Source organism: Mustela lutreola, chromosome 11, assembly GCF_030435805.1.
Source record: "Mustela lutreola isolate mMusLut2 chromosome 11, mMusLut2.pri, whole genome shotgun sequence".
NCBI lineage: Eukaryota > Metazoa > Chordata > Mammalia > Carnivora > Mustelidae > Mustela > Mustela lutreola.
In genome coordinates this window covers 89,264,543-89,288,384 of record NC_081300.1, presented here as the reverse complement: position 1 = coordinate 89,288,384, position 23,842 = coordinate 89,264,543, and the positions used below count along the sequence as shown (strand labels likewise).

Here is a 23,842-nt window from a genome sequence, read left to right as displayed (position 1 = left end):
CCGCGAAGGAAATAAAGCAGACCCATTCAAGTTCTGGAAAAGAACTTGGGCTACGATCACAGGCAGATAGGTTAATAGCCTGCTAAGTGTCCGAAGGAATCGTTGCCAGAAGATTCACAAGCTTGTAAAGATAAACAGAAGTCTGGGGCTGGCCCCCAAACCCTGCAGCAGGCGGAAGTACACGGTGCAAGATGCCCACTTCCCAGGGAGGATGCACCCCCAACCCGTCCTAGTGAGGGGACCAGGGAGGCACAGCAACCACTCTCCCCAGGATGGTGGTGGGGGTGAGGATGTCTTCACAGTGCCTGCCCGGCAGGATCTCATCACTGTGGCTGCCAGGTCTCCGAATACCCACCAAATGGGTACTGGGGAGGATGGGTCAAAACTTCTGGGTCATGGGGCTGGTCCCCAAGGAGCCACGCTGGATTGACCCTGGGCAGGACGCAGGCAGTGAGTAGGAGAGGCTTGGGGTGAGAGGCACAGACCAGGCAGAGCCCCCAACCTTTCCTTTTCCTCCTGGGCAGAGGGGAAGCCATTCTCCAGCCTCATCTGGAGTTAGGTTGTGGGTCTGTGACTTGTCTGGTTACCGAGGCAGAAGTGACATATGTGGCTTGGCGTGGGACCTCCTCTTTCCCTCCCATGGTCACCTGCTGCGGTGACTATGGACGGTGGCTAGCAGCGGGACCTGTGAGGACTCACTCCCATCGCCTGGGGGCCGTGGGGTGGCAGTAGCAAGCGATATGTTTCTAGTCTGAGCCACTGACGTGGGCAATGTTTGCCGCCACAGCTTGACCTCACAGAGGCTGTCTCCCTGGGAAGGGGGCACGTCCTGCTGCGACGAGCGCACACCCAGAGTGGACTGGCCACTGGGTTTCTGGGTCTTCATTCCCAGCCTCCTTTGCGAGATGTGAGTGGCAGTGCCAAGGGCCACCCACAGCCTCTGTGCTTTGACCCCTCCCGGACATGTCCCTCCATGCTCGCTCCCACACAGCCTCCAGCAGACAGACAGCCATCTCCCCCCAACCCCATTCCCCTGCCTGGTGGCAGGTGAGCAAGAAAGTTCTTTTGTGTTCGAGCCAGAGGAAATTTTTGGGTCTATTTATTATAGAACTAGCATTACCCTAATACAATCATCGCTAAATGGCCATAATACATTTGTTCTATAATTGCACAGAATTTTATTCACCAAAGGAATGTCCTTTCCTCTCAAGAGTCTAAGTGTTAAAGAACGGAAACATTTAGAAGTTAAAGTGGCTGCAAGGCAGAAGGTCAAACCGGTGCGAGGTAGTTGCTCAAGTTGGCAGTGGTGACCTTGCCTAGAGCGGGAGCTTGGAGATCACACACCCAGGCGTCCCACCAGCCGTGCCGCCTCCAAGCAGTACACTCCCGACCTCCCGGCCGGACAGTGGGATGCGGGCAGGCCTACACCTCGGCGGGGACTGGCAAACTGCGGCCCATGGGCCAGACCCAGCCCACGGCCGGTTTCTTTACAGCCCTCACGCTGAGAAGGTCTTCTACGTTTATGAAAACAAAGAACATGTGACCTTCCGTGGCTCGCAGAAACACTGACGACCTGGCCCTGCCTTAGAGGGTTGCTGTGAAGAGTCTAGCTGAAGCCAGTGCCGGCTCCAGAGAAGCTTGAATACAAAAGCACAAGCGCAACACAACTGCTGACGTCTCCAGAAAGAAACCGGCACTCAGCCAAATGCTGCATTTTGTCTAGGAGAACATTCTCTCCTTTCCTCCAAAAAACTACAAACAGTAAGACATGAAGAGCTACATCTTGATTATTACGGCCACAGGATACCTCTAAATTAAAAAGTTGCTGGTAATCCAATTTTAGTTACTTAGAATATGGAGGAAGGAAAAAAGAGCATTTCGCCTTCGGATGGTAGAAGAAAGCCTAGAACGTGAACGTTTGACTCAATTTAATACGTTAGGAAAGACTGAGACATTTTAAAATTAGAGCAAGACTTCGAGTAGATATAGAAAATGTACAACTGACGGAGCAACAGTATTAATGCTGGTTTTCATGATTAAACAATTTTGCTGTGTAAATGCACTTATAAAGAGATCTATTATGAGGTTTGGGTGGAGACCACATGAAGCCGGCTGTCCGAAATCCGGTTAGACGAAGTTGTTCACACGAGACACTTGGCCAAACTGGTCTGAGGCAAACGGAGACTAGTTTTGGACATAACTGATGACACAGTGTTTCCCAAAGTACGTCCACAAACACTGGACCTTGGGGCTGCTTTGTGTGTGTGTGTGTCTGTGTGTGCGTGTGTGTTGGGGAGGAAGGTTCTAGGGGCCAAGAAGTAGGTAAGTCACGGCACAGGACATTCTCCTCTCACAAAGTCACAACGCACGACAGTATGTTCCAGGTCTGAGACCCACCGCAGCGCAGATACTGGGGACTGGCCTGTTCCTGGTCCTCTCTGCACAGCACACAGAGCATCGCTGGGGGGACGGGCGCCCTGCGTCCCGCAGCTACCACACCAGTGCTAACAACGCACCGAGAACCCGCACGTCCCGAAGTACCTGCCCTTTGCACAACACAGACTGTAACAACCGACAAGCTGCACTGGACAAGCTGCGCTGTTCGCGTGACAACCACGGGCTCCGCCTCTCCCAGCCGGCTGACGGGAACTGGCGTCTGGGAGGAGCCGGCGGAATAAAGGTGCCCTGTGCACTCACCGACGTTATGAAAAATTTGGTAGAGCAAATGTTTGGATGTTTGGAGCAGAAGAGAAGCCAGGGACATTCTGCTGTTGTCAAGGCCGGACTTTCTGTTCCGAAACGAAATTGGGCAGGCCGCTTGTGTGGTTTCTCTGGGTAAGTTCCATTTTATTAATCATTGTACAAAAAAATCTTGGCATTCATTTGAAGAGAAAAGAAGTGACTATATCCAAATATTTAATATTTTAACATCGTGAAAGTCCTACTTTGTTGTAACAGGGCTTTTTAAAATGGAGAAAACTTTTGGAAAAAATTTTAAAAAGAAACTTATGATTTATTAGAGTACAGGAGATCCAAAACACGTTTTTAGAAAAATATAAAGTGCCCAAATACCAACTTACACAGGTGACACAGGCTTCCTGGAGCCGAATGAAGCATTCATGAAGAAACACATTTAAAAACAGTCTACATACATATTTACATTGGGTCAGTAAAGTAAAACCATCCTTCTTGGCTTCGATGTTACTCTAAGAAAAAAAGGAAATCAAACCAGAAAACCAATGGTTATAACTCAGCATGCTCCACAGTTTCTTAGTAACGCATCTGGTTAGTATTACCTCTGGATTAACTAGTTTCTCACCTTTAAACGAGAGTAGTGTTAGATCCCCGGCCTCAGCAGGCGGGGTGCTGTGAGTGGTCACGTTGCCCAGGCAGATCTAACCCATCGGGCTCTACATCTGACTGCCGAGGGACGCCGACACTGGCGAGCGTGAACTCGGGCTGGCAGGCGCCGGCCCGCCAGACCCTCACCTCTAGTAACTGCTTACCAGCCGCCAGGTACCATGACATGGTCTCAGGTGGATTCCCCAAACCTCGGTTATCCCAGGGCTTCCCAGGGCGAAACGAGAGGCAGTCATCAAACACGGCGTGGAAAAACAGCATGCAAATGCACGGATGGGCGGCGAGGCGGGGCCGGATCCCAGCCCCCAGAGCCTCACTCACCAGAACAACTGGGTTCTTCTCAACTCAGAGAGGAAAGTAACTAGGTCCTAACTCCAGAAGTTAGCTTCTACTGGTTAACTACGAATTAGCTAGCTTGCTTGAGAACAGGCAGGTGGAGAGTGGCGGCGTTTGGAGCTGTGCAGGAACTCGGTGCCCTCACGCTCAGGGACGGAGGGCACGGAGCAAGAGCCAGTGGTATCTTCGGGACAGCAGTGCTTCGAGAAAGCAGAAGGACACCCCGCCTCCTTCCCCATGGATCAGACATTCTTTAAGACGTTTTACTTGTCTCCACCCCGCCACACTCAAAAGGGTCTTAGAGTGATTCTTATGGATGACAGGGGGCATGGAACCTCCTCTTTCCTTTTTAAAAAACGTATAAGGTTCATTATTTCTTTTTTCCGGTTACCAAAGTGAAACCTCCTTTTTAGGTTTTTGGAGACCACCGTGTGTGATTTCTAAAAGTAAACATTTTAACACCAGATTAATACTTCCTACAATAAAGAGAACCCATCACTGACTTAAGATCTAGTCATGATACTGGAACAATTCTTAAAATTAAAAGGAAACAAAAAGTAGTTATTTTAAAGGGAGGAACAGTGGATGAATGTGGGAAAACCCATCCATAATGGCCATTATTATGTACTTTCTTTAGAAGATTTTATGTAATGGAACAGAAAACTAAGAATTCACAGAGAGATGAGCATAAGTGTGAGAGGAACACGGAAGGAAAAGCTATGCCATTCTCCCAAGTCAAATCAGGGAGAAGATAAAATGCCTGAAATCTGTTCCAAATATTAGAAAAAATAAATGCAGATGACTCTGATTACATTAGTCTGTTAATGTCCCCATCTCTCAGATGCTGCCACCATCACTCACCGCTTCCCCTCTGAACAAGCAACTAAATTCACGGTGAAAAGACAAGCCGCCCCGGTGTTCCGCAGAGAAATCAGAGAGAAAGTATGGCCAACACAGGACCACCCCCTTCCTGCCTGGCAAATGAAATGTTCTGAGACAGGTGGGAGACAGACGTAGGGGAAGTGAGCAGGAAGAATGACTCTAAGAGCGTCGACTGTGAGACCTCATGAAGACAGAATGTCACGAACTGTCACCACAGGACAAGCACACAAGCCATGCCACTGAACACAGTGCCGTCAAATGAATTCACTAGTGTAGGCGGAGAGCAACATTGTCTTTGCAGCTGGAGGAGAGCACACGTTATTTAGACTTGGTAGGAGGCAACCAGCACTACTGGTTAAGTGGCTTTCCTGGTGGTGTGAATCCAGAGGGATCCGTGGAGACGTCTTCTTCCGGAATCCTGTTCTCCTGGAGGACAGCAGCAGCGGCAAAGGTGCAGTGTCCTCGACCAGACGTTACTCGGCGTCTTCCTTCTTTGCACTGTAAATATTCTGCACCGTCTCATACACAGACTCCAGATCCTCTGGATACCGGATTTCTAGCTCTGCGTTCGGGATGTAGTGTGTGCCGGTAAACTCTGAGAAATAGCGTCCGACATCGGGGTGTGAGATTTCTTGAGGCTCCACGTTATACTCCAAGTTTTCTGTTGGTAAAGAGGCACATGGACAATTGCCGTTAAAACGGACATGGCTGGGGCACCTGGGTGGCTCAGTGGGTTAAGCCTCTGCCTTCGGCTCAGGTCATGATCTCAGGGTCCTGGGATCAAGCCTCACATCGGGCTCTCTGCTCAGCAGGGAGTCTGCTTCCCCCTCTCTCTCTGCCTGCCTCTCTGTCTACTTGTAATCTTTCTCTGTCAAATAAATAAGTAAAATCTTTAAAAAAAAAAAAAAAAAAAAAAAAAAAATAAAACGGACATGGCTGCAGCATCTTCCTATCTCTCACCCCTTTCATGTGGCATTTTGACATGGCGGAAAAAGAGAGACATGTTTATGGAATCTGGAAGAGGTAAGAGGACAATGGCAGCGGGGGGCTGGGGACGGTGGAATGGGCCCCCGCAGCTCCGCACTCAACAGAACGTTCTCCTATTCTCTGAGCAAGAGGTCGGCCCCAGCAAATCTCCAGCTGTCTCTGGAGGGCCAGCAAGCTACAGATTCGTCACGTTCCTCTGACTTGATCGCACTGACAGCCAAGTGTACGGGACCAGGACATCTGAGCCTGCCCTTTGTCTACCAGAGGTTCGACCCGGGAAGCCTCCACACTGTATGGCTCCAAGTCTCGCACCTGCCACCGTTCTTGTCTGCTAATGGAGTGCTCCCGCACAGACGGCACTCCTCCTCCTGGCTCCCTTCAATCCTGGCCGTGTTGAGAGCCCGTGGGAGGAGCTGACGAGCGGCTCGCACCTCCAACCTGTGCATGGATGTGGCTTATCACTACTTGTCCGGTCTCCTAGGAAACCATGCTACCTCCTCTCCCTGCTAGCCATTCTGCCACCAGAGAAATAGCAAGATTCCTCTCAAATGGAATGATTACAACAAACAGATGACAACACAGGCAAGGTATTTAGAAGGCTGAAATCCTTTCACACCACTTCTCCCCTGCAAAACTTTGAAAAACAGCTCCCCCTCGGGGCGCCTGGGTGGCTCAGTGGGTTAAGCCTCTGCCTTCGGCTCGGGTCAGGATCCCAGGGTGCTGGGATCCAGCCCCTCATCAGGCTTTCTGCTTGGCAGGGAGCCTGCTTCCCCCACTCTCTCTGCCTGCCTCTCTGCCTACTTGTGATCTCTCTCTGACAAATAAATGAATAAATAAAAGAAAAACCGCTCCCCAAAGGCCCAATGAAAAGATGGTCTTGAGCCCCCGACCCAGGAGTCACTTAGCCTCGTCCCCCAGGACTTGGCACCACGAGGAGCTGGGCCAGGCGGATCCTCCCGCTCTGGCCCCCCGGGTGGTGGTGGTTCTGGCTAACACACAGCCACAGCCCGCACAGCTCTTCACTCGGATTCATTCCAGCGAGCCTAACACACGCAGTGCAGCCCTCGACAGCTTGGTTAAACATGCTGACATGCCAGTCCAGGGCACAGCCCCGTCCACGCAGAGGCCATGAGTCCCCAGTCACCACAGGAACATCTCTGGGGAACACTGACTTGCCCTGATGTTGGGAGAGCGGGAAGGAGTTGCATGATTCAATCTAACTTTTTTTTCCCCACAGGACAGGGAGGAATTTACAGACATTTTGTGCTAACAGACTGCGGGTCATGGAACCTGCTCAGGTATTCTGGGAGCTCCTGAGGGACATGCACACGAACCTGGTGTAAAGAACACCGCACGACCGCCTTACCCTCACTTAGGAGAGCGCGTGAGAGCGGTCAGACTGCCCAATGCAGTTCCTGGGGCTCACGACGGCACATGCACTCCTCGGAAGACGAGGCAGCCCAAAGAACAAGTGACCGGTTTCCCACACGCTGAGAGGGAAGGGGCAGTAACGCACCACACTGCTGGACGGCGAGCCTGGAGGCCACACGTCGGGGCCGCCCTGTCCGCAGCACAACTACAGATTGCCTGCGGGGTTTGCCCCGGGGTGGAGTGGGGGGGCTCCTGCCCCACCGGCCACTGTGGCACGTGACCGGGCTCCCGCTCCCAGTGCACGCACACACGCGGCCTTCCCCACGGGGTCCCTGCCAACTGAGTGAACCGTGACACGCACCAAAAGCCCTGGCCCAGGAGGCAGCCGGGACTCGAATCCCGACAGCCCGGGGCAGAGCGGAAGGCATCAGAGTAGGAGACGCACCAGAGCACGGGCAGGGATGCAGGAGAGGGGACTGACTCAAGAGCCCACCGTGGTCCTGGCAGGGCAGGCTCTATCGGACAGTGCTCTGTGCACACAGAAGCCCGAGGTTCTTCAAAAGGGAGACGGAGTAGCCTGCAAACCCTGACTGCTACTGCAGACGACAAGATCTCTGTAGAGAACTTAAGCTCCTCATTTAGGGGTTACAGGTTTCTAACCTTCCTGCATCTGCCCCTGGCGCCCCTCCCTGAGGGCAGCACTGCAGGCGCACAGGTTGGAACCATGGCCAGTGCCGTAGCCAGGGAAGCGGCTGAGGGCCTCAGAGTCCCCTGCAGAAGAACGCAGAAGTATGGGGGGCTGGGCTCAAGTCTCTGGAGGAACTACCATTACCTGTCATCAGCAGGCAGGATGGAAATATTTAAAAAGAACTCAAGTCAGTAATTCCGAACAACAGCTCTGTTGCCAGTCTATGGAGAGCAGTGCTTCTCAACAGGGGGCTATTCTGCCCCTAGCAGAACAAAGAAATATCTGAAGCCAGATCCGGTTGTCACCACTGGGGGCTGCCACTGACATCAGGTGGGAAGAGGCTAGGGTCACTGCGAAAGAAATGCACAGAACGGTCCCCACCACAAAGAACTGTCTAGACTAACATGCTGACAGCAACCATTCAAAAGAATTCAGACGTATGCTTTAGCATTGTCTCTCCCGCCCCGTTTTTGTGTGTATTAAGTAGCAGCTCGAGTACTGGGAGGAGAGCAAAGTCAAGGTCAGATTTTGATCATGGATCTGGAAGGATAATGTGAGCCAGTTCTGTGTGTGGGCCCGAGAGGCACAGACAGATCGTCTGGGAAGTCACATGAGGGGTCAGCGGCAGCCCAAGGCAGTGGTCGTGGCCCCATGTCTGGCGGGTAAGAGGGACAGGGGCTGGGTTCTGTGCATTTATTTACCTGCCCAGGCTCCTAGCAAAACAGGAAAGAGGTAATAATAATAATAATAACAACATTGTTTATTTATTTTTAAGATTTTATTTATTTTATTTGACAGACAGAGATCACAAGTAGGCAGAGAGGTAGGCAGAGAGAGAGGGGAAAGCAGGCTCCGTGCTGAGCAGAGAGCACGAGGCAGGGCTTGATTCCAGGACCCTGAGATCATGACCTGAGCTGAAGGCAGAGGCTTAACTCATTGAGCCTCCTAGGCGCCCCAATAAAAACATTTAAAAAAAGATTTATTTGGGGGGCGCCTGGGTGGCTCAGATAATTAAGCATCTGCCTCCGGCTCAGGTTATGATCTCAGGGTCCTGGGATCAAGCCCTACATCAGGCTCCCAGCTCAGTGGGGAGTCTGCTTCTCCCTCTCCCTCTGCCTCCCTGCTGCTCCTTCTCTCTCTCTGTCTCAAATGAATAAATAAAATCTTAAAAAGAAAAAGACTTTTTAGGCAAGAGAGCATGAGCAGGGGCAAGGGGAGTGGCAGAGGGAAACAGAGAGGGAGAGAGAATCGCAAGCAGACCCCTCGCTGAGTGCAGAGCCCAATGCGGGGTTCAATCCCAGGACCCTGAAATCATGAGATGAAATCAAGAGTTGGATGTTTAACTGACTGAGCCACCCAGGCGCCTTGATAAGAACTTTTCTGAGAAGAAAAGATAATGAAGATGGTTGACTATGTATTAAGAGGGGGAAATTCACTAAATAAAGTTTAAAAAAAAATTTACCTGAAGGGGAATGAAAAAACTGAGCAATATAAAACTTTCGTGAGAAAATATCAAACAGGGCCTACTTAAAAGTCCTGGAGAAATCCTAAGACCTTCCCCATTTCCTTGACATTTTTACAGAAATGCGTCTCCTTATCTTATTTTAAATATTCAGCTACCCCAGGGCTGGCTGGCTGGCTGGCTGAGCTAGTACAGCATGCGACTCAATCTCAGGGTCATGAGTTTGAACCCCAGGCTAGGCATGGAGCCTACTTAAGAAAAAAAAAAATAAAAAACTTCAGCCACTGGGTACACAAATACAGTTCTATACAACTATGGCAATACCACGTAGAGTCATCCCCTCCTGAGAAGAAACCAACCACTGTGAGTGTATCCTTCTAGACCCTCTTTTGTGAACACAAACAGAAGGAGCTAAACATAACTGCATATAAAGAGAATCTGGATTGTTTTCGGTGTACAGCGTAACTGCACACATGTACACATGCGTGTGTGCAGTATGTATGCCACACGGGAAGCATTTATCAGCAACGGGACTGACTGCAGCTTAGCATTCCAGGATTTGGACAGACCCCAGTTTACCAGGGGAGTCGCACGAATGACACCTTTGTCCTAGTATAACAAGAACACAGAGACCTGTGTCACTGTATCTCCAGTGGAAGGACCCAGGGGTGGAACTGCTGGGACATGGCAGAATGGGCACTTGAGACAGTCACAGTTTAAAACCAACAGCCATACCCCGCTTGGCAGTGGCTGGAAATGGGATACTCCACGCGCACGCCGCACGTGCGGACTGCCACCGACGGCTCACGGTGGAAACCCGTTCTGAAGTGTCAGACGAAGGACAGAAAGGGGAGCTGACGCTTGGCGAGGCCTACCATGCATCAAGCATCCTCTGAGGCACGTGCTCATTCTTACACAAGACACACGTAAGGACTGGGTTCTCACACTGCAGGGAATGACGGGCCTTCCAACACGGGCAGCTGACTTGATTCTGACCACCTGTGATGTTCACTTTCTGCAGTAGCTAAGAAGTACAGAGGGAAGCTGAGATAGGATGCGCTGCTCCCCGCTGGTCTCCAGAAAGTACTAAAGCATGCCCCCTAGTGGGAACAAAAGTTAAACACACGCAAGATGCTATCTCTCCCCATTTGGATTTAAGTACAATCTAACATATGAGAGGAAAATTCTCTTAATTATGTAGACTAAAACTACTTGAGGATCTCATGCATGCACGTGGCTTATAATTCACTCTCTCAACTCTCTGTGAAGGGCTTATAATTAGGGAGGCATTCATCAGTGGGCTCTACCCAAGTTAAAAGGATTTCCTGACTCACAGGCTGAAAATTTAAATCAAGAAAAAATTTAAGAGCAAAATAATTTGATGCAAATAAATTAACCCAGAAATGTTCAAAAACATATTGAAGTAAGTTGGGTTTTTAAAAATATTTTATTTTTGGGGCATCTGGGTGGCTCAGTGGGTTAAGCCGCTGCCTTTGGCTCAGGTCATAATCTCAGGGTCCTAGGATCGAGTCCCACATCGGGCTCTCTGCTCAGCGGGAAGCCTGCTTCCCCCGCCCCCTCTCTCTCTGCCTGCCTCTCCATCTACTTGTGATCTCTCTCTGTCAAATAAATAAATAAAATCTTTAAAAAATAATAAAAAAATAAAAAAATAAAAATATTTTATTTTTAAGTAATCTCTATACCCGAGATGGGGCTCGAACTCAGGACCCCGAGGTTAAGAGCTGCATTAGCAACTGAGCCAGCCAGGTGCCCCAGTATTTTTTAAATTTAAATTTAGCCTCTCAAGGTTTACGTTTGGCTAAACATGGGTTAATCTGAGCACAATTTGTCCCAAATGATTTTAACACATTGACTAAATAAAAATCTAGGAATTTATGGGAGGAGAGGCACAGAGACAGAAAACAGAAGGATAAGTGGGGAGGGAGAAAGGGGAAGGGGATGGGTGGTCAGGAGGCAGGAAAGCTCTTGTTGACAGAAGCAGGGAAAACAACAGCAGTAAAAATCATCATTCTGCAGCTCTCCTATAATAATTTAGGCAAGGAGATTCAACAGATGCTACAACAAAATGAGAGACTGTGGTCATCGGGGAATAGGATATTCACAGGACGTCACAGTGTTAGTTGCAAAGGGAAAACTCCCTTACAGGTTCTTAGCCAAGTGGCCAAACTCCACCTACTGACAGTGGGACATCAGACAGCAGGGGCTCTGGAGAAGATGCACGTGACAGACACGCATCTGACAAGAAGCATTCTAGCTCAAAAATATTAACCTGATCTAATCAAGCCTCAGACCTGATCGGCTTCCGGTTTACAGACAATACAGATAAGGAAACAGTGAGACAGATCCAGAATGTTAGGCAATTCCTATGACAACCGGCCTGGAGAGTTCAGAAAATGAAAGTCACATGAAAAAGGAAGAAAACAAGGTGAGGAATAAGGACCTAACTGGTTTTATTAAGAGAGGACTATGCCTTTAGAGAGACAACAGAAACCGAGTGCAGAATCATTTGTGTGAATCCTGGCTGGATCATGGCATGAAAACAAACCAATAGCTATCAAAGTTACACTGTGATAACCGGGATGAGACAGGAGGTCAATGTTACTTGCTCTGTGTGGTGATGTAACTACAGTAACGCAGAGAAGCATCTTATTCTTAGAAGATGCGTGATTCAGTATTTAAGTCCTGATGTCTGTAAGAGTCTTCAATGGTTCAGCAAAAACCTGAAATCTCTATCTATAGATAAAACACAGACGCTAAATGCTAGTTGTTGTATCTAATGGAAGGTGTATAGGGTGTTTGAGGTTTTAACCATATTTTAAGCATATTTGAAAAATATGCTTAACTTTAAAAAAGTCATAAAAAAAGCTAGCACCTGATTAGTGACCTGCTACTTACATGCATCTCATTATCATGCACTTCCGTTTGTAGGCCACTCTGTCAGAGATGTGAACATCTTTGGGACTCATCACGGGACAGGCAGACTGGGCTCTGGTTGTGCTCTCATGGAGCTTACTGGGCTGAGAGCCAGATGGTTCGATGAGAAACACTGCAACTTTCCCAAAGGTGTGAGGACTCAGGAGGGGAGTGTGTCAGGGAGCTCAGGGCAGGGACAGATGATTCGATCTGAGACCGTGGGGGAGTGGCAGTGGGGAGAAAAGAGCCTGTTCACAAGGGACAATCACCTGTGTGAAAAACATTCAAGTAGGATGGTCTCAAGGAACCACAAAGGTTGAGGGGCTGGGAACAGAGATGAGGCTGTGAGGGAGGGTCCAGGTCACCTCTGGGCCCTGCAGGGGAGTCTGGGGGATACCATTGAGAAAGTTAGCATGGTGCAGCCAGGAATACCTGTAGCCCTGTGGGGAGAAGTGCCAGGAATAGCCACTAGTAGACGGAAACACAAGGGACAGACACTGAGGAGATGGAGTTGGTGTCATCTGCGGACTACCGTGACCACAGAGGAGGGCGAAAGACAGAGAAGTCAGAGATGCTGCAACCAGAACTTGAGACCCCTCAGGGACCCCTGAGCATGTCCAAGTGCACAGGACCAGGGTGCTGCCTGGACACGTGATGCCGCACCAACCTGGCACACAGCAGATTCCGGGGAAACCGCAGGCCGTTGGGAGCCCTGGGAGAAGACGGACCACTCTCATAGGGGAATTCCAGCTGTTCACGTCCAAAATGTTCTGAAAGTCTCAGAATTTAAAACTAAAAAAGGCAACTTGCTGACATTACCCACAATCACTTTGCTCAATCTCAGTTTTAGAATGTAAAACTGTGGGAGAGGAGTCAAGATGGCGGAGAAGTAGCAGGCTAATAAGACTACTTCAGCTAGCAGGAGATCAGCTAGATAGCTTATCTAAAGATTGCAAACACCTGCAAATCCATCGGCAGAGGCAGATCGGCAGATCGAAGAGAAGAAGATCAGCAATTCTAGAAACAGAAAAACAACCACTTTCTGAAAGGTGGTACCACGGGAGAAGTGAATCCAAAGCCAGGGGAAGATAGACCCCGGGGGGAGGGGCCAGCTCCCGGCAAGCGGAGGAGCAACGGAGCACAAAATTAGGACTTTTAAAAAATCTGTTCCGCTGAGGGACATCGCTCCAGAGGCTAAACCGGGGCGAAGCCCACGCGGGGGCAGTGTGGCCTCAGGTCCCGCAGGGTCACAGAAGGATCGGGGGTGTCTGAGTGTCGCAGAGCTTGCGGGTATTGGAACGGGAGAGCCGGCTACAGAGACAGAGCTGACAGTAAGCTCACAGCTGGGGGTTACCTTGAACCGGTCGCAGGCTCGGTGAGCTCGGAGCGCGGCCGGAGGTCAGGCAGACGGGAGATACTGGGCACTGTTCTCTGAGGGCGCACTGAGGAGTGGGACCCCGGGCTCTCGGCTCCTCCAGGCCGGAGACCAGGAGGGCGCCATTTGTATTCCCATCCTCTGGAACTCTAAGGAAAGTGCTCAGGAACAAAAGCTCCTGAAAGCAAACCGAGCGGATTACTCAGCCCGGGCCCCCGGTAAGGGCGGTGTAATTCCGCCTGGGGCAAAGACACTCGAGAATCACTACAACAGGCCGCTCCCCCAGAAGATCAACAAGAAATCCAGCCGAGACCAAGTTCACCTACCAAGGAGTGCGGTTTCAATACCAAGGAGAACAGCAGAATTCCAGAGGAGGAGAAAGCAAAGCATGGAACTCATGGCTTTATCCCTGTGATTTTTTAGTCTTGCAGTTAATTTAATTTTTTTCTTTTTCATTTCTTTTTTCTCTTCTTCTGCTAAAATTTTTTTTAACTTTTACCCTTTTCTTTTTTAACGTTTTTTAACTAGTTTATCTAATATATATATTTTTTCTTTTTTATACTTTTCTTTATTCGTTTTCTTTTTTTAATACTTTTCTTTTTTTTCTTTTGTTTTTTCTTTCTTTCTTTTTGAACCTCTTTTTATCCCCTTTCTCCCCCCTCACGATTTGGGATCTCTTCTGGTTTGGTTAAAGCATATTTTCCTGGGGTTGTTGCCACCCTTTTAGTATTTTACTTGCTCCTTCATATCCTCTTATCTGGACAAAATGACAAGGCGGAAAAATTCACCACAAAAAACAGAACAAGAGGCAGTACCGAAGGCTAGGGACCTAATCAATACAGACATTGGTAATATGTCAGATCTAGAGTTCAGAATGACAATTCTCAAGGTTCTAGCCAGGCTCGAAAAAGGCATGGAAGATATTAGAGAAACCCTCTCGGGAGATATAAAAGCCCTTTCTAGAGAAATAAAAGAACTAAAATCTAACCAAGTTGAAATCAAAAAAGCTATTAATGAGGTGCAATAAAAAATGGAGGCTCTCACTGCTATGATAAATGAGGCAGAAGAAAGAATTAGCAATATAGAAGACCAAATGACAAAGAATAAAGAAGCTGAGCAAAAGAGGGACAAACAGCTATTGGACCACGAGGGGAGAATTCGAGAGATAAGTGACACCATAAGATGAAACAACATTAGAATAATTGGGATTCCAGAAGAAGAAGAAAGAGAGAAGGGAGCAGAAGGTATACTGGAGAGAATTATTGGGGAGAATTTCCCCAATATGGCAAAGGGAACAAGCATCAAAATTCAGGAGGTACAGAGAATGCCCCTCAAAATCAATAAGAATAGGCCCACACCCCGTCACCTAACAGTAAAATTTACAAGTCTTATTGCCAAGAGAAAATCCTGAAAGCAGCCCGGGAAAAGAAGTCTGTAACATACAATGGTAAAAATATTAGATTGGCAGCTGACTTATCCACAGAGACCTGGCAGGCCAGAAAGAGATGGCATGATATATTCAGAGCACTAAACGAGAAAAACATGCAGCCAAGAATACTATATCCAGCTAGGCTATCACTGAAAATAGGAGAGATTAAAAGCTTCCAGGACAAACAAAAACTGAAAGAATTTGCAAACACCAAACCAGCTCTACAGGAAATATTGAAAGGGGTCCTCTAAGCAAAGAGAGAGCCTACAAGTGGTAGATCAGAAAGGAACAGAGACCATATACAGTAACAGTCACCTTACAGGCAAAATACAATGGCACTAAATTCATATCTCTCAATAGTTACCCTGAATGTTAATGGGCTAAATGCCCCAATCAAAAGACACAGAGTATCAGAATGGATAAAAAAACAAAACCCATCTATATGTTGCCTCCAAGAAACTCATTTTATTTTTTTATTTTTTATTTTTATTTTTTATTTTTTTAAAGATTTTATTTATTTATTTGACAGAGAAATCACAAGTAGATGGAGAGGCAGACAGAGAGAGAGAGAGGGAAGCAGGCTCCCTGCGGAGCAGAGAGCCCGATGCGGGACTCGATCCCAGGACCCTGAGATCATGACCTGAGCCGAAGGCAGCGGCTTAACCCACTGAGCCACCCAGGCGCCCAAGAAACTCATTTTAAGCCCGAAGACACCTCCAGATTTAAAGTGAGGGGGTGGAAAAGAATTTACCATGCTAATGGACATCAGAAGAAAGCAGGAGTGGCAATCCTTATATCAGCTCAATTAGATTTTAAGCCAAAGATTATAATAAGAGATGAGGAAGGACACTATATCATACTCAAAGGGTCTGTCCAACAAGAAGATCTAACAATTTTAAATGTCTATGCCCCAAACGTGGGAGCAGCCAACTATATAAACCAATTAATAACAAAATCAAAAAAACACATCGGCAATCATACAATAATAGTAGGGACTTTAACAATCCCCTCACTGAAATGGACAGATCATCCAAGCAAAAGATCAACAAGGAAATAAAGGCCTTAAACGACACACTGGACCAGATGGACATCACAGATATATTCAGAACATTTGATCCCAAAGCAACAGAATACACATTCTTCTCTAGTGCACATTGGACATTCTCCAGAATAGATCACATCCTCGGTCCTAAATCAGGACTCAGCCGGTATCAAAAGATTGGGATCATTCCCTGCATATTTTCAGACCACAGTGCTCTGAAGCTAGAACTCAACCACAAGAGGAAGTTTGGAAAGAACCCAAATACATGGAGACTAAACAGCATCCTTCTAAAGAATGAATGGGTCAACCGGGAAATTAAAGAATTGAAAAAAATCATGGAAACAAATGATAACGAAAATACAACGGTTCAAAATCTGTGGGACACAACAAAGGCAGTCCTGAGAGGAAAATATATAGCAGTACAAGCCTTTCTCAAGAAACAAGAAAAGTCTCAGGTACACAACTTAACCCTACACCTAAAGGAGCTGGAGAAAGAACAAGAAAGAGGGGTGCCTGGGTGGCTCAGTGGGTTAAGCATCTACCTTCGGCTAAGGTCATGATCTCAGGATCCTGGGATCGAGCCCCGCATCGAGCTCCCTGCTCAGTGGGGAGTCTGCTTCTCCTCTCTGCCTGCTTCTCTGCCTACTTGTGATCTCTGTCTGTCAAATAAATAAATAAAATCTTAAAAAAAAAAAAAAAAAAAAAAAAAAACCCTAAGCCCAGCAGGAGAAGAGAAATCATAAAGATCAGAGCAGAAATCAATGAAATAGAAACAAAAAAAACCAATAGAACAAATCAACGAAACTAGGAGCTGGTTCTTTGAAAGAATTAATAAAATTGATAAATCCTTGGCCAGACTTATCAAAAAGAAGAAAAGAGAAAGGACCCAAATAAATAAAATCATGAATGAAAGAGGAGAGATCACAACTAACACCAAAGAAATACAAACTATTATAAGAACATACTATGAGCAACTCTACGCCAACAAATTTGACAATCTGGAAGAAATGGATGCATTCCTAGAAACATATAAACTACCACAACTGAACCAGGAAGAAACAGAAAGCCTGAACAGACCCATAACCAGTAAGGAGATTGAAACAGTCATTAAAAATCTCCAAACAAACAAAAGCCCAGGGCCAGACGGCTTCCTGGGGGAATTCTATCAAACATTTAAAGAAGAACTAATTCCTATTCTCCTGAAACTGTTCCAAAAAATAGAAATGGAAGGAAAACTTCCAAACTCATTTTATGAGGCCAGCATCACCTTGATCCCAAAACCAGACAAGGATCCCATCAAAAAAGAGAGCTTTAGACCAATATCCTTGATGAACACAGATGCAAAAATTCTCATCAAAATACTAGGCAACAGGATTCAACAGTACATTAAAAGGATTATTCACCACGACCAAGTGGGATTTATTCCAGGGCTGCAAGGTTGGTTCAACATCCGCAAATCAGTCAATGTGATACAACACATCAATAAAAGAAAGAACAAGAACCATATGATACTCTCAATAGATGCTGAAAAAGCATTTGACAAAGTACAGCATCCCTTCCTGATCAAAACTCTTCAAAGTGTAGGGATAGAGGGCACATACCTCAACATCATCAAAGCCATCTATGAAAAACCCACCACAAATATCATTTTCAATGGAGAAAAACTGAAAGCTTTTCTGCTAAGGTCAGGAACACAGCAGGGATGTCCATTATCACCACTGCTATTCAACATAGTACTAGAAGTCCTAGCCTCAGCAATCAGACAACAAAAGGAAATTAAAGGCATCCAAATCGGCAAAGAAGAAGTCAAATTATCACTCTTCGCAGATGATACTATATGTGGAAACCCAAAGGACTCCACTCCAAAACTGCTAGAACTCGTACAGGAATTCAGTAAAGTGTCAGGATATAAAATCAATGCACAGAAATCAGTTGCATTTCTCTACACCAACAACAAGACAGAAGAAAGAGAAATTAAGGAGTTAATCCCATTTACAATTGCACCCCAAACCATAAGATACCTAGGAATAAACCTAACCAAAGAGGCACAGAATCTATACTCAGAAAACTATAAAGTACTCATGAAAGAAATTGAGGAAGACCCAAAGAAATGGAAAAATGTTCCATGCTCCTGGATTGGAAGAATAAATATTGTGAAAATGTCTATGCTACCTAAAGCAATCTACACATTTAATGCAATTCCTATCAAAGTACCATCCATCTTTTTCAAAGAAATGGAACAAATAATCCTAAAATTTATATGGAACCAGAAAAGACCTTGAATAGCCAAAGGGATATTGAAAAAGAAAGTCAAAGTTGGTGGCATCACAATTCCGGACTTCAAGCTCTATTACAAAGCTGTCATCATCAAGACAGCATGGTACTGGCACAAAACCAGACACATAGATCAATGGAACAGAATAGAGAGCCCAGAAATAGACCCTCAACTCTATGGTCATCTAATCTTCGACAAAACAGGAAAAAATGTCCAATGGAAAAAGGACAGCTTCTTCAATAAATGGTGTTGGGAAAATTGGACAGCCACATGCAGAAAAATGAAATTGGACCATTTCCTTACAGCACACATGAAAACAGACTCAAAATAGATGAAGGACCTCAATGTGAGAAAGGAATCCATCAAAATCCTTGATGAGAAAACAGGCAGCACCTCTTCGACCTCAACCGCAGCAACATCTTCCTAGGAACATCGCCAAAGGCAAGGGAAACAAGGGCAAAAATGAACTATTGGGCTTTCATTAAGATCAAAAGCTTTTGCACAGCAAAGGAAACAATTAACAAAATCAGAAGACAACTGACAGAATGGGAGAAGATATTTGCAAACGACATATCAGATAAAGGACTAGTGTCCAAAATCTATAAAGAACTTAGCAAACTCAACACCCAAAGAACAAATAATCCAATCAAGAAATGGGCAGAGGACATGAACAGACATTTCTGCAAAGAAGACATCCAGATGGCCAACAGACACATGAAAAAGTGCTCCATATCACTCGGCATCAGGGAAATACAAATCAAAACCACAATGAGATATCACCTCACACCAGTCAGAATGGCTAAAATCAACAAGTCAGGAAATGACAGATGCTGGCGAGGAAGCGGAGAAAGGGAAACCCTCCTACACTGTTGGTAGGAATGCAAGCTGGTGCAACCACTCTGGAAAACAGCATGGAGGTTCCTCAAAGTGTTGAAAATAGTATTGCCCTATGACCCAGCAATTGCACTACTAGGTATTTACCCTAAAGATACAAATGTAGTGATCTGAAGGGGCACGTGCACCCGATTGTTTATAGCAGCAATGTCCACAATAGCCAAACTATGGAAAGCACCTAGATGTCCATCAACAGATGAATGGATAAAGAAGATGTGGTATATATACACAATGGAATACTATGCAGCCATCAAAAGAAATGAAATCTTGCCATTTGCGACAACATGGATAGAACTAGAGCATATCATGCTTAGTGAAATAAGTCAAGCGGAGAAAGACAACTATCATATGATCTCCCTGATATGAGGAAGGGGTGATGCAACATGGGGGCTTAAGTGGGTAGGAGAAGAATAAATGAAACAAGATGGGATTGGGAGGGAGACAAACCATAAGTGACTCTTAATCTCACAAAACAAACTGAGGGTTGCTGGGGGGAGGGGGTTTGGGAGAAGGGGGGTGGGGTTATAGACATTGGGGGGGTGTGTGCTTTGGTGAGTGCTGTGGGGTGTGTGGACCTGGCGATTAACGGACCTGTACCCCTGGGGATAAAAATATATGTTTATAAAAAATTAAAAATTAAAAAAAAAAAAGAATGTAAAACTGCAACCAGATATCAAGGGTACTATTTTTTTTTGCAAAGTCATTACCATATCATAACTCTAAATTTTACATTGCATGTTTACTTAGATCTGTTAAGAGATGCATTCCTGAATCTTCAACAGACACCAAATTCAGAACACCTAAAACCAAATACCCCGTTTTATCGACTCTGAAAAGCCCATTTCATTTTATGTTATTTTTTCACTTTTAAATTTCTTTAAAAGATTTTATTTATTTATGAGAGAGAGAGTTAGTGAGAGAGGCAACGCAAGCAGGGGGAGTGGGAGAGGGTTCCCACTGGCTCGCCGCTGAGCAGGGAGCCCCATGTGGGGCTCAATCCCAGAATGCTGGGATCATAATCCGAGCCTGAAGGGAGACGCTTAACTGACTGAGCCACCCAGGAGCCCCTATGCGATTTTATTTTTCTTTTTTTTTTTTAATATGGCATGACTTCAAATTCAGATAACCTCCCTGTCGGCCCCTTGCTCTACCCAGGCACACATACTCTCCTACAAATTCCCTGTTATACTGAAGCAGATTAAGTGACTTGCAGCCTCAATGAACAGACTTTCTCTTGATTCTCTGCACAATTCTCTCTCAGCTTCTGATGAATCAACGGGAATAGGAAACTTTTGATACTTCTGAGATTTTTACACACCCAGTACCTTCATTATTGCCTTTTCCAACAGCTATGGACTGCAGTTCCCATCATGGCCACTCAAGGGGGTCTCCAAGGACGCGGGGTGGGGGGCTTGGGGCAGGGGGGCGGGTGGAGCACAACTGGAGGCCAGTCTCAAGGCGCCAGAGGCTGCTAGGGTAGTTCCCCCCAACAGTGTCCACTCATTGCCCTCGAGCTCCAATAAGCCGTAAGCGCATGGCACAGGCTTATTATCCCTTCTGCCTGGAGGGAGCCAATCACAAGGCCTGGCAAGCAAGACTTTCAGGAATTTGACTGGCAAAGGTAATGACCAATCAGAACAGAGGTCGGCAACAGCCCTGGAAGAGGGTCTGGGTGTGGTGGTGATGGAGGGGAGCATCTGGGGGATGGGGGGCAGTGAATAACCCATGGCATGGCCACACTAGGGCACACCTGTCCACGTTTAGCAGGGTATCGGCCCTGATGAGGTTAGCCATGGGACAACTGTCAACTGTCATCTCTAGATAACACTGATGACTGTGCCCACGGTATCAGCGTGCTCAAATGTGTGCTTAAGATGTGCCTACCTGGGCTGCCTGGGTGGCTCAGTGAGTTAAGCCCCTGCCTTCAGCTCAGGTCATGATCTCAGGGTCCTCGGGTCAAGCCCCACATCGGGCTCTCTGCTCAGCAGGGAGCCTGCTTCCCCCACTCTCTCTGCCTGCTGCTCTGCCTACTTGTGATCTCTGTCAAATAAATAAATAAAATCCTAAAAAAAAAAAAAAAAACAAAAAATAAAGCATGCGCCTGCATGTCATTACAGGTACACAAAGAACTAACTACTTACCTTGGGCTGCATATCTACAAGAACCATCCTCCACCAGAACATTATAGAAAGGCTGATGATGGCCATGAGGCAGGCTGTGAACGTTCATGTTTCGGATCCACTCGTGTCCCATCATGCAGGTGGGGTCCCAACCATAGATCACACAGTTATAGCCATACCTAATTAACATAGAGCAATGGCAAATCAGTTCCCTGGGACCCTGTCACGGTAACTATGGGATGTATAAATAATGGCTTGGTTCTCCTAAGTTCATGTCCTTACAAACTTACCTGCATTTATCCCTGTTAAGCATTTTTCAGGACACTCTTGGCCCCCTTTGTAAGCCACTCTTATTTATCAAAATAGCACCGCAGTTGGAAAAGAAAAAACTTTAACCAACCATCATGGGACAACTGGTTATCCAAATGGAAAGGGTATCAAGACTCGGGCCTGAGAGCAATGCACAATGTTAGCGGGACGAAAGCCTAGATATAAAATGCAGAATTTCTAAGATAGCTTCATGACATAGGACGGGTTTAAGATTCCTTAAGCCACGTAGGAACAGTTCAGTCCCTAAGAGCAGAATCTCAATCCATTCAATAGTATTACAGGAGCCAGATCCAAACAGACTGTTAAAACATATACAGGCCAGGCCACCGGGCAGCAGGAACCCTGACCAGACTGCTGTGACGAGGTGAAGGACCGGTCTTTCCTTAGGTGCGACAAGAGAATGGTAAATGTACTTCTAAGCAACAGAGCAAGCCTATACCTTTTAGGGACACGAAATTCAACAGCTACAGAGGGAATGACATCTGGTACGGGCCTGGGGAGGTGGGTGTGTGGTGGGCCTCGGGGAGGAACAGTGAGGGCGAACCCTCACAACGGCTGAGGCTGGGTACGGGAGCACGTGTCCCTGGTTCGCTATACTCGTCTTCACGGGTGTATGTCTGAAATTTCCATAATGAAGTTGAAAAAAAAAATGCAATAAAAGAATGAAGAATGCTAGTACCACACTAGGAATAGGTATTTGCCATGTACACGCATACAGACGCTAGCGGCAGGACACATGGCTACGAACCAACAAGAAAGGCAAATGACTCAGGTGAAAAGTAAGAATACTGGAAGAGATGCTTCATAAAAAGAAACCTAAAGGAGCTTCTTTTTGTACATTACGAGCCACTCTGCGTAATCAGACTGCAATCTGGGAAATGCACACGAAAACCACGGTGAAATACTACTTGCCATTTACTACGTAAGTAAGTGCATTCTCAACAGTGGGGCAAGAACACAGGCCAGTGAGAACGGGCACCCCCGCTCCCAGCCAGCGGGGGCTAGGGGGGCATTCAGCACAGTTGCTGTGGAGACACTTGCATCTCGCCTAGTACTCCAGCACCGCAGGCCCTACTACCCAGCAAACCCTACTCTCGACTCAGACGCAAGGGGATGGAGATGAAAAGCAGCGTCAGAACAATGAGGAAACGAGAGGGAAAAGAACCCTGCGGCTTACAGATCCTCCTGACAGAACAAAAAGAGTGGATCCGGTTCAGACCAGTTCAGCCTTCGGTGGTTTCTGCGGTGGACACTCAGACGCAGTGGCTCCTGAGAAGCATGCTTGGGGGGCACGCTGGGCGTCCTCTGCAGGCGCGGGGGTATGGGCGGCACAGGCACTCACCTCTTATGCTTCATAATGAGCCCAATGGAGTAGCAGACGTCTCTGTGCTTCTCGTGGGAGCGCAGCTTCACCTCCACGCCCACCTCCTCCTTCTTGCGCTCAATGTGCTCTAACGTGTGCTGCACCAGATAGCCCACTGCCCCGTGCTGCCCGGGGTCTAGGGTCTGAATGTGCTGGAGGATGTCAAGCACCTTCAAGACAAGACAGAAAGACTAGGAGATAATATTTTCATTTAGGCCTTTTCTTTTTCACGGCACGGGATTTAGACCTACATAACCTGGCGAAGGACGGCAAGGCGGGGCCGTGCTGATGGCCCCCGTGGTCTGTGAGCTGCTGGTCGCCCTTCAAAGGCTGGGCACTGGCCCCAGACTTTCAAATCCGACCAGCAGGAACAGAGGAGTGACTCAGAAACTCGGTGTGCTGCAGTAAGCACGGGGGAGGAGGCCGGGTGGCCACGTCTGGATTATGGAACTCTAACAGGTTCTGACAGTCTTGGTCAGTGTGGGGATTCGTTTTTTTCATACACTGAAAGGAGACGATTATAATCTGCCACTTGTCAACTGGGGGGGTAAGATAGCTGCCAAGCTGCTTTGGTCCAGCTCAAGAGGACAGAGCTGCCTTTGCTGCACAAAGTGGAAGGGGCGACAGAGAAGACACCAGAGTGATACAAAGGAGCTCAGCTGATGAAGAAGGGTCTCAGGTTCTAGAAGCATACGCACTGCTTTAATACTTTAACTCCCTGTGGAACACTGTACTTCAGTGGGCAGGGAGAGACCACATCTCTGTGGGACGGGAATGACTAAGCCACTAGCAGCAGAACTGTCTGACTCCAAGGTCACGGTTCCTCCTACTGTACACAGTGCCTCTAAGGAAAACTGCAGATTCAAATGAAGCTTCACACTCACACACACACACACAATCATCCAGCGCCTGTTCAACTACAGCATTCCGCAGAGGACCTTGGACGTGCTCCTCCTTGGGGAACAGGATCTCTTCCTCTTTACGGAGTCCTGAG

At 47.1% G+C, this 23,842-nt stretch overlaps 1 protein-coding gene across 2 annotated transcripts in view; it reads right to left on the bottom strand.

Moving 5' to 3' along the window:
• Window positions 1-1,083: 1,083 nt before the first annotated feature.
• FBXO21 (F-box protein 21) overlaps window positions 1,084-23,842 on the bottom strand; it is a 54,103-nt gene continuing 31,344 nt past the window's right edge. Inside the window, exons 10-12 of one of the 2 annotated variants that reach the window (XM_059138876.1) lie at window positions 22,828-23,039; window positions 21,177-21,334; window positions 1,084-5,239 (exon numbers count right to left, since the gene is read on the bottom strand). In XM_059138876.1, the coding sequence (XP_058994859.1) occupies window positions 5,052-5,239; window positions 21,177-21,334; window positions 22,828-23,039 (558 nt within the window). In that variant the 3' untranslated portion in view covers window positions 1,084-5,051. The remainder of the gene's footprint in view (window positions 5,240-21,176; window positions 21,335-22,827; window positions 23,040-23,842) is intronic. The other variant, XM_059138877.1, reaches the window with a different exon arrangement.